Raw genomic sequence first — 19,222 nt, 5'->3', positions numbered from 1 at the left:
ATTATACTTCATCATTCAAGATTATAAACATTTATAATAATCATAATATTCACGGACATTTCCCTGCTCTCAAATCACTAGAGCTAATAGGCAAAGTAGATACAGCTACAAACAGCGGGAGAAAATGTTTCTGGCTGACCTACAAATAGCTGTGCAATAATGTAGAGAGGAAAATATAGTCTCACTTGTAGTGTCTGAAATTGAGTTTCCCTCTTTAAAGGACAAAGTAATTTTCAAAAATATTTGAGTATTATTCTGTGTAAAAAATCTCTGTTTTAACTGGCTTATTGAATTGTATTTCTTTATTGCGTTTGTATTCACTTTTCCATTTGTGGGTGGAATTTATTATAATTACCAGTTTTATACTGAATGAAACAAAAATCTCATAGATTTAATAAAACTTTAAATTCCTTGTCATTAATAATAAAATGTATATGCTTTCTCTAATAAGGCCATACTTTATTTTTTAAAACTTGTTTTTCCTCTTTCTCAAGCCCATGGATTGTTAATTTAAATTCTGAAATAAAACCAATTAATCCATAAACATGGACTGTGGGTAATGTTGATATTATGTGTAAATTTCTCAGTGTGTGTTTCGTGGACCCAATAGCATCAGCATTAGCTGGGGACTTACAAGGTGGCATGTGCCTGTAGTCCCAGCTACTCAGGAGGCTGAGGCAGGAGAATCGCTTGAACCCGGGAGGTGGAGGTTGGAGTGACCGAGATCGTGCCACTGCCCTCCGGCCTGGGCAAAAGAGCGAGACTCTGTCTTAAAAATAATAATAAAAATAAAATAAAATAAAATTTGCAAATGTATCCCACCCCAGGCCTATTGAAACAAAAAGTCTATAGGTATGGTTTAGCAATCTGTCTTTCAACAAGCCCTTCTGGGCAACTCTAATGCATGCTAAAGTTTGAGAACCACTGGTCTGTGACTTTCCAGGATACTCAGGTGCTGTATTATCTTATTCCCTACAGGGAATACCTTTGTTCAAGTGTGGAAGTATGCACACAGTGTGTAAGGAGGTGGGTTGAATCTTTCTACAAATGTTTTAAATAAGTCACCTGCCTCATATATGTGGACTAGATTATTTAGATATTTGGATCCATACTGACCCTTAACCCTACTTCTGATTTACAGATAAGAAATCCCTACCCTATTTTATTATGTGTTGTGTTTGGCTCATTGGTAATTTTTTTTCTCTCCTTAGACTCAGTTTTAACTATTTGCTGCAATCTAAAAATGGAGGACTTATCTTTATAGTTAATTTAATTTTGCAAGATATACTATAGGACAGGAAGTATGCCTGATTCTTTTACATAAATTTGATATCAGTGATGCCTCAAAACAGTTCTTCACATTAACTATCATTATTTTTGTAGCTTTAATGCATTAAAACTTAGTATAAAAGTCACCTACTTAAAATGTACAACTCAAAAATTTTCAGTAAATTAATAAAGTTGTGAAGCCATGACCACAGTGCAATTTTAACACATTTCCATTGTGCCAAAAAGATCCCTCATGCTCAATTCCAACCAGTTCCCACTGCCACCCCCAGTATCAGACATGACAATCTGCTGTCTCTACATTTCAGGACATTTAGTGTAAATACAATTATACAATATGTGGTCTTTGTGTCTGGCTTCTTTCACTTATTATGTTTTTGAAGTTTATCCATGTAGATTGTATCAACCTTTTGTTCCTTCTTTTTTGTTGAATAACATTTTATTTATCCATTAATTGATATACAGACATTTGGGATATTTTCAGTTTTAGGTTCTTATGGATAATGTATCTATGAATATTTACATACAATTCTGTAAGAATACATAATTTTTAATTGTTTTGAATAGTAGAGCTGTTGAGATATATGGTAAGTTTATGTCTAACTTCATAATAAACTGCCAAACCATTTTCCAAGGTGGCTGTACATTCTCACCAGCAATGTATATATGTTTCAATTTCTCCATATTGTCTTCAACACTTTTTATAGTCTATCATTTGATTATAACCATTCTATGGATATAAAGTTATCATGGTGGCTTTAATTTGCATTTTCCTAATGACTAATGGCAATGAACATTTCATAGGTTCATTAGTCATTTGCTTATACCTACTTAAATATTTAGCCTATTTTTACTCGGGAGGCTGAGGCGGGAGAATGGCATGAACCCAGGAGGCGGAGCTTGCAGAGAGCGGAGATCACGCCACTGCCCTCCAGCCTGGGCGACAGAGCCAGACTCTGTCTCAAAAACAAAAAACAAATATTTAGCCTATTTTTAGAATGGGTTATTGTTTATCTCATTATATAGTTCTATAAGTTATTTATGCAGTTTGGATAAATGTTCATTATCAGATATAATTTTTACAAATATTTTCTATCAGATTGTGTTATTTTTAATTTTCCAGTGTGGTCTTTAGAAGCACCAGAGTTTTTAATTTTGATAAAATGTAATTTAACCATGACCATTCTTTTATAGATTTTGATTTTAGTGTGTCCAAAAACCGTTGGCTAACCCCAAATCATGAAGATTTCCCTTCATGTTTTCTTCTGGAAAGTTTATAGTTTGGGTGCTTATATTTGGATCTATGATTTAATTTGACTTATTTTTGTATATGCTGCCAGGTGACAGTCTATTTGCTTTCTGTGTGTCTAAGTCTTTTGTAATCTTCTAGTCTTGTTTTATTATTTCTTGTGGGTTAAGTAGAATTTTTCTAGTGTACTATTTTTAATTCCTTTGATGTTTTCTTGTTTCATTGTTTTGATTTGTTTTGTGTTTAATATTTTAAGTTATATCCTTTTTAAAAGTTATTTTTAATAGAAATAAAATTGTATATACTTATCATGTACAGTATGTTGTTTTTTGAAATACATATATGTTGTTGATATGTATACAATGGCTAAATTGAGCTAATTAACATAGGTGTTACCTCACATATCACTTTTTCTGGTAAGAATATTTAAAACTCCTCTCAGCATTTTTTCAAGAATACAATACCCTGTTATTAACTATTGTCACCACATTGTACAATAAATATGTTGAATTTATTTTTTCTAACTGAAATTTTATATTCACTTGGCCAACAGCTCCCCAACCACACCCACCTCCCCAGCTCCTGGTAATCATCATTCACCCTCTACTTCGATGAGTTCAGCTTTTGTAGGTTTCACATACAAGTGAGATCACGTGGTATTTGTATTTCTGTGCCTGGCTTATTTCATGTAACACAGTGTTCTCCAGGATCATTGATGTTTTCATAAATGAAAAAATTTCCTTTTAAGAAAAAGTAAAATACTATTCTAACATTGTATTTATGTCACATTTTGTTTATAAATTCACTTTTTGGTGTACACCTAGGTTGGTTAACATTACCTTTTAATAAAGGCTCTATTTCTTATCATCAACTGCCATCTCCATCACCAAAGTGTCTGATAAGTGTCTAATCATCCTTCAAATCCTAGCTTGAAGCATGGTAAGGCAGACTTTATTAAGCACTATCACAACAGTTGTAGGGACCACTGCCATGGGGTCTTGCAGTGGGAGTAAGAGGCTGGGCTCAACAGTAAACATAGCATGGGTCAATGGGGGTTTGCAGCCAAGAAGCTGGATGGGGTCAGAGGATGGAAATTGCTAAAAGGAAGTATTGGGGGAGAGGGGAAGTCTTGCTAAACCAGCTGGACTGGATTCAGGCCAGGGTGATCAGACCTGGGAGATGGTGGAGGTTTAGAAACCTGATAAGATAAGTCAAGGGTTGGAGTTCTTTACACTTACTTAGCAGTGTTCTTTGTTAATAAACTGATTTAGCAGTGTTCTTTGTTAAATCTAGCTCTTACAAGGAAGTGCACTGATGGGCCTAGAAGAAGGCTCACTAACCTGATGACAATTTAGTCAAGCAAAGAATCTTTGTCAGCCCTCATCCTTGTTCAAGGAAAGAAGATACATTCTTGTTTCCTTCGAAAAATATAAGTCTGTGTTCTTGTTGGGTTGTCTTTTGTTTATAAAGAACCAGTTGAGTCATCTGTTGGAACTTGGTAGTAGAGGATACTTTGATGGAAAAAATAAAATTTAAATTTAAAAAATTGAAAAAAAATTAAAACTTTTTTGCTGAAGGAAGCAGTACATCTCGGTGATAAATGTCCCAAAGTATTGCTGAGAATAAGACTGATTTTGTGGGAAAATTAAGCAATGTGTCCCAGTTTTTAAAACCTGGATCTGAAATCTATGTTGAAAATTCTGTTTCCGGATCTAGTTTGAGGCACTAAGAAGGATAACATCAATTGTGCTAAAATTGAAGCAAGAACAAACATCAAATTTATGGTGAAGCTTGTGTGGAAGAATGGTTAAATCACTGATATGTTACAGAAATTTTATGGGGACAATGTCCCAAAGAAATCAGTAGCACTTTACAAATGGATAACTATTTTTTATTATTATTATACTTTAAGTTCTAGGGTACATGTGCACAAGGTGCAGGTTTGTTACATAGGTATACATGTGCCATTTTGGTTTTCTGCACCCATCAATTCGTCATTTACATTAGGTATTTCTCCTAATGCTATCCCTCCTCCAGACCCCCACCCCCCGACATGCCCCAGTGCATGATGTTCCCCACCCTGTGCCCAAGTATTCTCATTGTTTAGTTCCCACCTATGAGTGAGAACATGCAGTGTTTGGTTTTCTGTCCTTGTGATAGTTTGCTGAGAATGATGGTTTCCAGCTTCATCCATGTCCCTGCAAAGGACATGAACTCATCCTATTTTATGGCTGCATATAATTCCATGGTGTATATGTGCCACATTTTCTTAATCCAATCTATCATTGATGGATATTTGGGTTGGTTCCAAGTCTTTGCTATTGTGAATAGTGCCGCAGAAAACATACGTGTGCAAGTGTCTTTATAGTAGCATGATCCTTTGGGTGCATATCCAGTAATGGGATCGCTGGGTCAAATGGTATTTATGGTTCTCTAGATCCTTGAGGAATCACCACACTGTCTTCCCCAATGGTTGACTTAATTTACACTCCCACCAACAGTGTAAACACGTTCCTATTTCCCCACATACTCTTCAGCATCTTTTGTTTCCTGACTTTTTAATGATTGCCATTCTAACAGGCACGAGATGGTATTTCATTGTGGTTTTGATTTGCATTTCTCTGATGACCCGTGATGATGAGCATTTTTTCATGTGTCTGTTGGCTGCACAAATGCAGAAATAAAGATGTTTTTTGAAACCAGTGAGAATAAATACACAACGTACCAGAATCTCTGGAACACATTTAAAGCAATGTGTAGAGGGAAATGTGTACCACTAAATGCCCACAAGAGAAAGCAGGAAAGCTCTAAAATTGACACCCTAACATCACAATTAAAAGAACTAGAGAAGCAAGAGCAAACACATTCAAAAGCTAGCAGAAGGCAAGAAATAACTAAGATCAGAGCAGAACTGAAGGAGATAGAGACACACAAAAAAACTCTTCAAAAAAATCAATGAATCCAGGAACTGGTTTTTTGAAAAGATCAACAAAATTGATAGACCACTAGCAAGACTGAAAAAGAAGAAAAGAGAGAAGAATCAAGTGGATGCAATAAAAACTTTTAAAGGGAATATCACCACCATTCCCACAGAAATACAAAACTACCTTCAGGGAATACTATAAACACCCCTACGCAAATAAACTAGAAAATCTAGAAGAAATGGATACATTCCTGGACACATAAACCCTCCCAAGACTAAACCAGAAAGAAGTCGAATCTGTGAATAGACCAAAAACAGGCTCTGAAATTGAGGCAATAATTAATATCCTACGAACCAAAAAAAGTCCAGGAGCAGACGGATTCAGAGCCGAATTCAACCAGAGTTACAAACAGGAGCTGGTACCATTCCTTCTGAAACTATTCCAATCAATACAAAAAGAGGGAATCCTCCCTAACTCATTTTATGAGGCCAGCATCATCCTGATACCAAAGCCTGGCAGAGACACAAAAGAAAAAGAAAATTTTAGACCAATATCCCTGATGAACATCGATGCGAAAATCCTCAATAAAAGAGTGGCAAACCAAATCCAGCAGCACATCAAAAAGCTTATCCACCACGATCAAGTCGGGTTCATCCCTGGAATGCAAGGCTGGTTCAATATACACAAATCAATAAACATAATCCATCACATAAACAGAACCAACGACAAAAGCCACATGATTATCTCGACAGATGCAGGAAAGGCCTTCGACAAAATTCAACAGCCTTCATGCTAAAAACTCTCAATAAACTAGGTATTGATGGAATGTATCTCAAAATAATAAGAGATATTTATGACATACCCACAGCCAATATCATACAGAATGGGCAAAAACTGGAAGCATTCCCTTTGAAAACCAGCACAAGACAAGAATGCTCTCTCTCACTACTCCTGTTCAACATAGTGTTGGAAGTTCTGGCCAGGACAATCAGGCAAGAGAAAGAAATAAAGGGTATTCAATTAGGAAAAGAGCAAGTCAAATTGTGTCTGTTTGCAGATGACATGATTGTATATTTAGACAAACCCATTGTTTCAGCCCAAAATCTCCTTAAGCTGATAAGCAACTTCAGCATAGTCTCAGGATACAAAATCAATGTGCAACAATCACAAGCATTCCTATACACCAATAACAGAAAGAGAACCCAATCATGAGTGAACTCCCATTCACAATTGCTACAAAGAGAATAAAATACCTAGGAATCCAACTTACAAGGGATGTGAAGGACCTCTTCAAGGAGAACTACAAACCACTGCTCAACAAAATAAAAGAGGACACAAACAAATGAAAGAATATTCCATGCTCATAGATAGGAAGAATCAATATTGTGAAAATGGCCATACTGCCCAAGGTAATTTGTAGATTCAATGCCATCCCCATCAAGCTACCAATGACTTTCTTCACAGAATTGGAAAAAACTACTTTAAAGTTCATGTGGAACCAAAAAAGAGCCCGCATCACCAAGACAATCCTAAGCAAAAAGAACAAAGCGGGAGGCATCATGCTACCTGACTTCAAACTGTAGTATAAGGCTACAGTAACCAAAACAGTATGGTAATGGTACCAAAACAGATATATAGACCAATGGAACAGAACAGAGGCCTCAGAAACAACACCACACATCTACAACCATCTGATCTTTGACAAACCTGACAAAAACAAGCAATGGGGAAAGGATTCCCTATTTAATAAATGGTGCTGGGAAAATTGGCTAGCCATCTGTAGGAAACTGAAACTGGATCCCTTCCTTACACCTTATACAAAAATTAACTCAAGATGGATTAAAGACTTAACATAAGACCTAAAACCATAAAAACTAAAAGAAAACCTAGGCAATACCATTCAGGACATAGGCATGGGCAAAGACTTCATGACTAAAACACCAAAAGCAATGTCAACAAAAGCCAAAATAGACCAATGGGATCTAATTAAACTAAAGAGCTTCTGCACAGCAAAAGAAGCTACCATCAGCATGAACAGGCAACCTACAGAATGGGAGAAAATTTTCACAATCTACCCATCTGACAAAGGGCTAATATCCAGAATCTACAAAGAACTTAAATAAATTTACAAGAAAAAAACAAACAAGCCCATCAAAAAGTGGGCAGAGTATATGAACAGACACTTCACAAATGGATAACTATTTTTAAGAAGGGCTAAGATAATGTTGAAGATGAAGCCCACAGCAGCAAACCACCAACATCAATTTGCAAATATAAAATTTTTAATCTTGTTCATGCTCTAATTGAAGACAACTAACAGCAGAACAAACAGCCAACATCATAGACATTTCAACTGGTTCAGCTTACACAATTTTACTGAAAATCAAAGTTGAGCAAAGTTTCCACTTAATAGGTGTCAAAAATATTATGCGCAGATCAGTTGCAGACAAGAGCAAACCTTTCAGCAGAAATTTAAATAAGTGTGACCAAGATCCTGAAGCATTTCTTCTAAGAATTGTAACAGAAGATGGAATGGGCTCTACCAGCACAATCCTGAAAACAATGCTACCAAGATATCAAAGTGGTCCAATCAAAGCAAAAGTGGACTGGTCAAAGGCAAAGGTCATGACAACAGTTTTTTTGCGATACTAAAACAACGTGCTTGTTGACTTTCTGGAAGGCCAAGGAATGATAACATCTGCTTATATTGGAGTATTTTGAAAAAGTTAGCCAAAGCTTTTGCAGAAAATGCCCAAGAAACCTTCACCAGAGAGTCCTTCTCCACCCAACAATGCTGCTTGGGCATCTCATCAAATTAGGGCAATTTTGCAAGAGTTTTGATTGGAAATCATTACAGTCCTGATTTGTCTCTTTCTGACATTTTTTGTTTTCCGATCTTAACAATTTTTAAGAGACACTCATTTTCTTCACTTAATGTGAAAAATACCTCATTTACTTGGTTATATTCCCAGGACCCTCAGTTATTTAGGAATGGACTGAATGGCTGGTATCATTGCTTACAGAAGTGTCTTGAATTGATGGAGCTTGTATTGAAAAAATTAAGTTTATATTCCTAAAGCAAAACAAAAGCTAGCTTGGCTAACACTTTCATTTAAAGACTTCCCTCATACCACTCCCCAGGTAAGTCTCCTACACTTGCACATTTTTCAGTAATTATATGTAATATAGGAAGTATTCTAATTTTAGATTCATTCTGAATCTCTATGAACTTATGAGCTTTCCAAGGTTATATTGTCATCTTCATCTCTGCAAGCTCAGTATCTATCCCAGTAGCTAAAGGGATCTTAGAGGTTTCAAATGTTTGGTTTGTGGTTTAATGGCTAACAACTCACAAAACTGGCATTAGATCAGAAGTCCACTCATTCATACATAGTCCAGGTCCAGGATGGTTTCAATTCCTCTTACACTTCAAGTTTCAACTTGAACATCATTAGTTTCTACAAATCCAATTTGCTAGCCTTATGAAAAGTGGCAAGGCACTTCTTTTACATACTGGTTAGCATCATCTGCTTTATCATAATACTTATTTTTTATCTTTATCTGATTGTTTTCCTTCCCCAACATAACCATTATTTTTGTAAGGAAAATGGCCATATTTACGTCTACATCCCCATCATCAAGTGCAGTATTTAGTACAGGGGAAAGACTCAGCCAATGTTAGTAGAATTTAGTTTAATTAAATTAAATCAACATTTGAAGTTAAACTATTTTGCTGGATTGTGGGTATAATATAGTCAAGTTAGATGTTTATTATTGTTGGTCATAAGAGCTGGACAGATTTCAGAAAACTCCAACAGAAGGTTATAACTAACTGGTACAATGAATTTCAAACAGATGGTCAGCAATAATGACAAGCCCTTTCTTATTGTGATTTCTTTGACAATTATGTGGTGAGCCTTGACATGAATTTGGTTTGATAGACAAAATAGTCATCATTCACTGCATTATTTTTTATGAGAACCCAGAAATCAACAAATGTGATGGTTCAGCTAGTTTACATTGACAGTTTTATTTGAATAAATCATTCAGTTGGAGGAATTTTTTTTTTTTTTTTTTTTTTTTTTTTTTTTTTTGACATGGAGTCTCACTCTGTCGCCAAGGCTGGAGTGGAATGGCGTGATCTCGGCTCACTGCAAGCTCCGCCTCCTGAGTTCAGGCCATTCCCCTGCCTCAGCTTCCCGAGTAGCTGGGACTACAGGGGCCCACCACCACGCCCAGCTAATTTTTTGTATTTTTAGTAGAGACCTGGTTTTACCGTGTTAGCCAGGATGGTCTGGATCTCCTGACCTCGTGATCCGCCCACCTCGGCCTCCCAAAGTGCTGGGATTACAGGCGTGAGCCACTGCGCCCAGCCGTTGGAGGATTTTTAATTGTGGGTTTTTATAAAGTTGTGAGTCATTACTAGGGAATATGTAGGTTTTATTTGCTGAAGATACAATTTACGTTGTTCTGGCAAGACCATCAACTAAAGCAGAAATTTTGTCTCATGTGGTCTGGTGTGTAGAATCCAATTATGGTTTTATGTCTATCATTGAAATGATTTTTCTATTGTCTTGCATGTGATTATAAATATTTTTTACCTTGATGTGACTGATTACAGAAACCTTAAGGAACTGAAGTTAAAATGAAAAGTATTAACAATGTAACAACTTTGGCTACACACTGAGAGTCACCAGGATAGCTTATAAAACTACAGTGCTCAGAAGCAACCTCAAAACAATTAAATCAGAGTCTCAGGATTGAATGGAAAATGAGTTTCCTATACTATCAATACATATGAACAAATTCCATTATCATTTCAGCATTTTCACTCTCTTATGTTTATATTTCATAAATTTCAAAGTACTACTAGTAATACCAGAAACCTGGTGTTTAATTCATTTTTATATTATAAATAATTTTTCAAAAATCATAGTTTAGGATCATACTATTGATATTTTTTAGTATCTTTCTAGCGGCCTAGATTCCTGCTAGCACTTGGTACTTTCAGGTGCTTCTAATGTAAAAATGTATTAAAACAGAGCAATGAAAAGTCCTTTCCAAACATGAAAAGAGAGTCAAGTATTCCATTTTATTATTGAATAATGTTAGCTTTATTATTGAGTAGAATACAGTATGACATCAAATTAAGAGCTTTTGCTAAACTCTGTAAAGGAACACATGCATCTGCCATAAACAACCTTGATTCATGTTAGGTTTTATTGCCACTTCACTGCACTAAAGTGCAATAAACATTCAGTGTCATCTTTTAAAAAAGTTTCCTGGGAGTAAACAGGAACTGTCCCCTATAAGAGTGTATCTTTATTTTCAAGGAAGACTTAACTAGTACTACATGGTTTAGCAAAGCACTGTAGAAAAGCTACATATAATAATTTGTTTTTGATAAACTTTGCAATCATTTATACAGTAGAATACTATCCACATATACTAACAAACTGAGAAATGATAGAAATGCAGTCATTGAGTAGCAGGAAGCAGACTAATAAGAAATATTCACATCTAAGGAGCAAAATACAGACCAAAAGTTAGCCATGAGAAGTCTGGAAGGTAAAATGCTCTCAATAAACACATTAGTATAACGCCGAAAAATAACAAGATAAACAGCAACACAGAAGTTAGAGCCATAATTTATTTTATTTTCTATACATAATATCTACACATGATATTGGTGGATGAAATGTCTTTGATTCAGCCTTCATTGGCCTAGCTTGTGAAATTTAGGCAGGACCAAATCAAACAATGAAGCACATTTAAAAAGAAAAGTGTGTTTAGGAAAACACAATGTATTTTCCTATGTCATTGGATAGCAGCTTTTTGAGAAAAACATTGCTCAAGACTTGGGTTTGGATCCCAACTGTCTTATTTGGCAATAATGCTAACAGGTTTATGCTGTAGTATTCTAAGTGTGTTTAGACCATGACTTGTGGATTCTGAACACTAAATATCTGTTAAACTCTATCAGACAAAAGGAGACTTCAAAAATACCTTCTGCATAAATATTTATCTCTAAAACATCTGGGCAGTAATGAAACAGACTAGAATTTTTATAAGGAAGTATTAATGGACCTCTTTTATTTAAAGCCCTTACATAGAATACCTACAAATATATTGCTACAGTATAAATGAAATGTAATAATATTACTCAATAAAAGCTATTTTCTGTACATTCTTTTATGTATTTTATATTTAATGCTACATATGGTACAACACTTATTGAAATAGTTGGTATTAGCAAATATAGCAATAATATACAGTTCATTTTCTAGCTCCAACTAATGCTTCCCATTTTCTTTCTATATTATAATAGCCTAAAATAGGGAAATGTGTGGAATGACTTGAACAGATAGCAACTGATCACTGTACACTAGACAACAGTTTGGAAATTATAAGTTTTGTCTACATAAGTGGACTTCATACCCATATGTTTTAAGTTCCACGTGGTTCCTACTTGCTGTTCTGTTCTTAAATGCAGGTTCTAAATGTATTTCCATAGCATTTAACAACATTCTAACAGCTAAGTGCAGTGATTCTTACACAATATTTTAAGAACGCAATTTTAAAAAAGTAAAAAATGTACAATCTCATGCTGTATATTTACATATATCGTTTATATATTCTATTTTTGTTTGCTAGTCATAAATTTCAATCTAAAGCTTTTAATGTAGTTATATAAAAGAATACATTCAACAATTCCAGAGCTTGCAAAATATTTTTGCCCCTCTAAAAACATCTTCATAATGAGAATTAAGTGAGTGTTGGGCTCATGTGCTATCTGAAAATAGGGTGAAAAAGGGAATATTTTTAAATTATTTTAGTTTAGTTTCTATGGAGTATACATGTCTGTTAAAATTATTCTTCTTTGAGTCTAGCGGTAAAAGCTCAGATGAAAGTGAAGTAAACTATTTAAAGCATTTATCTTCATTGGACTAAATGTGCTCTACAATGAGCAACTGCACCTTTGCCTATGAAAGTTCCATGAATTTTAAAATAGCATTTTATGACAAAATAATGCATTTGGCATTTTTTTTTTCAAAGAGAAAGAATGGGGATCTTCAGCTTTGGAAACAAAATGTTAAAGCTATACATCAGTTTAAAAAGCAAAACAAAAATATAAGCACGCCATAGTTTGTGTAATAAAGACATAGATTTTTTAAATTTTTCTTCATGAAACATTTATAATTTATCCTTTGAAACACCTTCACATAAAAATATTTTTGACATATACAGTATCTTTTTTAGAATATTTGGAAATATATCTACAAATGACCTAGGGGTTTTAGTTAAGTGTTATTTTTTTCTACTTTTTCTTGTATCTTTGAACCGTCTTCCCCCTCTTTTCTCTCTCATTCTGTCTCCTTCTGACATGACTTTGCTCTTTCACTTGCTCTGTCAGAATCCTGTCTCCAAGCTGCATAGTCTGCTTTGCTCCAGACTGCCAGACAGGGGTCTCTTGTTCTTAAATGAATTATGAAAATAAGGAAACTTTCAAATTCTTTAAGACAGAGGCAATAAAGCAGATGGGAATTACTGCGTTGAGAACATAAATAAATTCCCAGTGCAGAGGACTGAACAACAGAATGTGAGTAAAAGATCTATTGATGTGGTGTGGGGGCTTTTAGCTGAGGCTCTCTGTTTAAATACGTAGCCCAGTAGACTAAGTTAAAGATTCCAAATAGCAGCGGGAAGGCTATTCTTGACAGTCGGTCAATTTTGCTGACACTGTTAAAGGTTTTCTTGGGTTCTGGTGGTTTTGTTTCAGGCTTGACCTCTTTAGGTTCTATGGTTGCACTTTTAGCAATGGTGGCTAAGCCTGGGTCACCCCTCGCCAAATTAGGGGTGTAGCTGGTTGCTGTTGGAGCGTAAGTGTTGTTTTTCTTAATAAGAGGATCCTTTACTTTCTTTGGCTGTAGAAAGAAAGAGCAATGCATTTTGTTTAGTAAACAGTGAGAAGCAAAATTATAAGTTGCTGAGCAAGGTGGCCCTTATTTTGCAACCTAAATCTGTGCCTTATTTAAGAATTTAAAAACATAATTTATGCCTGTCTTATTATAATAAATTAAAAATGCAGGCAGTATTTAATAGCCTCTTGCCATCAAGAAGTGCAACACCTTAGATTTTATTAAATATGGTAGATGTTACCACTACAGAGGATTTTCTTATCTAATGCATTTGTGTAACTATGGGATAAACACAGTTAAACCAATTTATTTACTATGGAACTTCTTAGCCCCTTTAATATGCTGTGACCAGGAAATACAGTATGCAGCAATATTCAAGTGGGCAGCAATACTCAAGTGGGCAACAACAAAGAACTAAATTTTCAGGGAGTATCTTAAGAAACTAATTTTCTATAGAATAAAGTTTCAGAAAAGCTTCTGTCAAGTGACTCCTTCTAGATTATTTCTAAACATCTTAAAATCTCTTGGTCTCTGTCTTTGCTCTTCATCACAGCATCCCAAAGCTTACTTGCATTTTGTCATGCTTGTTCTTCAAACCCCACAAATAGAGCTCTCCTTCCTAGCTGTGACATAAAATCCATATTGTGTAGTAGGTTCTAATTGAGGGAAGCAGCAGTATTCTTAACTTGAACATTTTCTACGATGAGGCATTTCTTGGTAATTTCTGTGTGTTATGATCCCTAAAGCATACGTCTATTTTGGAAAGAGAAAATGTGCCTGCCCTTGACTTTGCAGAGAACTAGGGATGGTTCATGTGGCAAACTTAATTTAATTGAGGCATTATGGTTATACATTTATGACCAAATGATTAGGCTCAGAAAACAACCAAAAGAATATAACTTTCAAGTTACAAAATTATAATGCACTTGGTAAATAAAGGATTTGACTAAGTTTATTTGCTCCTTATATCAGGTTCATTAAAACTGTTCTCAAATCAATAGAAACCACAGGAATGCCTATTTGACTAGAAATGTTTGCCTTCCTGTCTCTCCTTTATCTCCTCCACTTTGTACTTCTATTCACCTAAATGACCTCTCCCTTTATCAATAACAAAATTATCATGGCACTTAACTGTTTATGACATAAGAAAAAAAGAATCCTTACTATTCTGCACACTCCATCCAATACCACAGGCCAAAACATCTCATTTCATAGGTTTAAAGAGACATAATATTGATGTACTACAGTGACTATTAAAGCATTTACCTTTTCTGGAACCACACTTTTGCCATCCCATGCATAACCTCTCTTAGTGAAATAGTTTACTGTGGCAAACTCAATCAGAGCTGAGAACACAAAGGCATAGCACACTGCAATAAACCAATCCATAGCTGTTGCATAAGCCACCTTAGGGAGGGAGTTTCTGGCACTGATGCTCAACGTTGTCATGGTGAGCACAGTTGTTACTCCTGTAAAGAAAAAAAAAACACACACACATACGTGATGCCAGTTCATACTATGAAATTTCATCATGATAGGACAGCCTACTTGAACAAAAGGAAATCAACAGTATCATGACAGAATGTGGTTTCTAGATCATCTTATTTTGGTTTAGAATTGACGAGTCTTAATTTAACCCCAGTGTAGTCTGTGATACACGGAATGGCAGCATTGAGGAGGATATCTTGTAGGAATAACTTGCTCTGCTATTGAGGTGCTCTTAAAGAAGATAGTAATCTCCTTTAAATTGGCATTTTGAACATGGGTGTCCCGGGTAAAACAAGAAATAACATTCCTCACTCTACCTAGTTCTTGTTATAGAAATCACAGATCTTTACTTGCCTGTGATCCACAAGTAACTTCTGGATACTCAGCTCTGTTTAATATTCTATGTACCCCAAATATATAAACCAGGAAGTGAATGGCTTTTTGATAATTTATAGATAATTGAACTATTTGGGGAAAATTGCCACTTTATTGACTCATGGTTTTACACTATCTTTCCTGATTCAAAAATAGCTACAATTTTAAAGAAATTCCTAAATCTGACATATATAGATAGAGAGAAACATGTGTGTCTCATATACATATAGACACACGCTCACATATATATATATACACATATATACATATAATAATACATTTTATGTAACTTGCTAGAGAATACACAGCTAAGAAGTAGCAGTACCAACATCTGAACACCAGTTTTTCTGATTCAAATATTAGAATCTTTTTTTCTTTCTGATAAGGCTGCTTCATCTTTCCTACTCTGCAAATCCATCCCTAGTGATTAAAATGTCCTCTATTCAAAAGACGTTTTCAAGTTAGCCCATTTTAGTTTACTTACACAATTATATAAGTTAGTATGAGAAAGATGATACCCTCTAATGTTCATTTACCAAATACTATCAACCTACTATTTGTAATGCACTACACTCAGTACAAAAGTATAATGCTGTCAGGTTCCCTTTAAACCATATGAAAATGTTTAAAAAACGGTCACAGTTACCCATTCAGGGTGGATCAGGCTACATATTGTAGAAATAATTCTGACCTCTTCCAGTGACTAGTCTCAACCCTACCACTTATCAGCTCTATGACCTCTGCTAAGTGATTTAACCTGTAGGAACTCTGAGCCCATATCTGTAAAAGGGATGACTTGTCTTTCATTCTCCCAACTGTCTATACCATTGTTGAAATAGGAGAAGGACATTTTTGCCCACTCACTCAAAAGGCTATCATGAAGATTAAGTGCAATGACTTGTAAATTCAGGCTCCTGAATTTACATGTCAGTATTAACTTGAGCAAATATTAGGGTAATTAAAAGTCCAGGGCAACCGAGTTTCAAATCCCTGTTCTATAACTGCTGAATGACCTTGAGAAAATTGCCTTAAAATCGTGAGCTTCTGGGGTTTATAAAATTTTTTTCTTGTAAGTTGATTTAATACGTTTAACTCAGAAGGCTATTATGAATATTAAGTAAGGTAATGCAATGAAGTGTTTAGCTCTTAGCCTGATAATAAGGGCAAAACTAATGACTATTATAATTGACAACTTTAGTCCTTTTTGATAAATCCCTACTACAATAAATTCAATTTTTAAAAAAAATCTTGGTTTATGTAGTCAGCTATCAGAAGTAATGTGGTAATGGGTAGTTTTAAACCAAATGTGTCCATAAATTAAGAGCAGTCAAGAAGATTAACATGAAGATACAATTTGTGCCATAGGAAAATACAATTCCTGTTATAGGAAAAGAGAAAAGAACACAGATTTGTTGAACAGCTTTTAAGTTACAAGTACTGAACCTGACAATGTACGTATTTTATTTTATTTGCCTCACTTTTTAAAAAACAGCATTACTTTACTTTCCTTGTACTTTCATTTAACAGACAACTGAAGCTCCATAAGAGGAAGTAAATTTGCCAATGCCATGCAGCTGGTAGGTGGTGAGACTGAATCTCAAACTTGGATGTATTTGGCAGCAAAATTAAGTGACCACATTTCCTCCAATGAGAGACAGCATGGAAAACCAAGAATATGGTCTTCTAAGGCATAAGATAGACTGCAACCTTGTTTCATTCTGGATGTCTTTTAATAAATGGTTATAAAGTACAACTTTTGTTTGTTTGGTTGGTTCTTTTGTTTTTTTCTTTTTGAATCTACATGATCCTTTTAGGCATCTCACAGAGCTCAGAAAAAAAAATGTGCTGAGTTCAAAGTAAAAAGAATAGAAACGTGTACAAATAAATGTTAAAAGGTTAAAAATCTACAAAATTGTATTTGTGATTCTAGTGAACTTAAAATATTAGAAACATAAAACTTGAAACACAAAAATACTTGTCACAACTAAGTTTACAGACATACAGTTATGTTCACCAAAGTCCATGAGTCTGTTGAGATATAAGATTGCTGAAAAAGTTAAGAGCAATATTTTTTGACATACACCATCTGAAATGCTGTAAATATTTTTCAAATCAAAAGAGTGGAATTTGTTGGTGTGGGAAGGGGAAAATCACCTTTTAAAAAAACCTTTTTCAATATAGTGTTGTACTCATACTACAAAAACAAAATAAAACATAAATATGTCTTGTGTTTATTTATTTTATTGTTATTATTATTATTATTATTATTATTATTATTATTATTTTGTGAAGGAGTCTCGCTCTGTTGCTCCAGGCTGGAGTGCAGTGGCACGATCTTGGCTCACTGCTAGCTGCGTCTTCAGGATTCAAGACATTTTCCTGCCTCAGCCTCCCGAGTGCTGGGACTACAGGCATCCAACACCACGCCCGGCTAATTTTTTGTATTTTTAGTAGAGATGGGGTTTCACCATGTTGGCCAGGATGGCTCGATCTCCTGACCTCGTGATCCACCCGCCTCAGCCTCCCAAAGTGCTGGGATTACAGGTGTGGGCCCCGTGCCCGGCCTGTCCTGTGTGTTTTTTGTTTGTTTGTTTTTTGTTTTTTTTAAATTTCCTGGTGAGAAAAAGGCATACTCATACAGATATAAGCATCTTAACAAGACTTAGTCTTTAGTGAGTTCATTGCTAGTTAATATCGACACGTGGTAATGGGAAAGAATGAGTATGCAATGAACTGCTCTTTTGTTCTGCAGCTGCAATTACTCTGAATATTAATTTAGCTATATGCTTAGGCTATTGTCAGAGCAATGATTTGGTGTTTGCCAGTCTAGAAGCATATTGCCAAGTTCAGAAGAAAATACACATTTCTGATACTTGTAGCAGAGTCTTGCTTTTTTTCTGAGACAACTGATTTTTCATACACTACATATTATTGAAAAATGATACCATAGGAATCTCTTCAGGTGAATAATCCTCAGTTTAGACTATAAGCTTCTTAAGGCTTTTATCCTTTAGCACAGCTCTTAAAAACAGCAGGTGCCTAGTTGATATTTGTGGAATGAACCTTGATAATTGCACCTTTCACCAATAAATATGTAGTGGTGATTTCCAAACGAAGTTAACCACAATACTCCCATTTCAATTATTTTCATTGCAGCAGGATAGCTCAGAGGTGACGATACAGCATTGTCATTAGGCGAACAGACTCCAGAGCTAAATGCTAGGGTCTTAGTCCTGGCTCCATCTAATAGCTTCTAACTACGGGCAGATTACTTAATCTGTTGTTCCTTAGATTTCACTTTTAAAAATGGAAATAATAATAGCAGATAGAATTTGTTTTATAGTTAAATAATATAGGCTAATTGTATAGAATAGCGCCTAGTATAAAAGCATTTGATTTTATGATTACTCAACTTTAAGCTTCAGAATGCAATTTTCATAAGGAGAGTGGTGATTTGTGTTCAGTTCACTACTGCATTCTGTGTCTAGAAGATATTGTATTGGAATCTTTCATTTTTATCAGCCTGAAAAATACAGTTGAAATAGTATACTGGGATATAGGCAGGAAATACCTTTTTATATCAAATGCACACTCTAAAATAATACATGAGGAAATAAGTTTTCCTGTTAGTAAAAGGTTGTTTACCCTTTAAACAATGATCAATTAGATTTCTTAACTTGAAGCATGTAGGTCATTAAAAATATTGTAATAGAAAAAATGAATGCATGTAACTCTACAGAAGTGCACACATTACGTAAAGTGACTTATTGCTGTAGTGATATGATGGTCATTAATTGGCTCTCCCTACTTAAAGAAACCCTGCTTTTTATAAATGTAAATAATTAGTTCTGCTGATATTTTCTAAGCTTCTCGAACAACTCAGTGATTCATGTTATATATTCTAAATATATTATTTAAATATTAATTTTTTATTTATGAGTTTTTAATATTATTCATTTTATGCCTGCTTCACTTCATTT

General features: G+C 34.9%; 1 protein-coding gene across 3 annotated transcripts in view; it reads right to left on the bottom strand.

The window, feature by feature from the left end:
* Positions 1-10,550: 10,550 nt before the first annotated feature.
* The window catches only part of GABRA1 (gamma-aminobutyric acid type A receptor subunit alpha1), a 52,658-nt gene continuing 43,986 nt past the window's right edge, over positions 10,551-19,222 (bottom strand). For all 3 annotated transcript variants that reach the window (XM_054489399.2, XM_054489400.2, XM_054489401.2), the window contains 2 exons: positions 14,646-14,848; positions 10,551-13,385 (listed from right to left, as the gene is read on the bottom strand). In XM_054489399.2, coding sequence (XP_054345374.1) covers positions 13,074-13,385; positions 14,646-14,848 — 515 coding nt within the window. In that variant the 3' untranslated portion in view covers positions 10,551-13,073. The remainder of the gene's footprint in view (positions 13,386-14,645; positions 14,849-19,222) is intronic.

The sequence above is a fragment of the Pongo pygmaeus genome, chromosome 4 (assembly GCF_028885625.2).
Source record: "Pongo pygmaeus isolate AG05252 chromosome 4, NHGRI_mPonPyg2-v2.0_pri, whole genome shotgun sequence".
Taxonomy (NCBI): Eukaryota; Metazoa; Chordata; class Mammalia; order Primates; family Hominidae; genus Pongo; species Pongo pygmaeus.
This window is presented reverse-complemented; position numbering and strand designations above follow the sequence as displayed.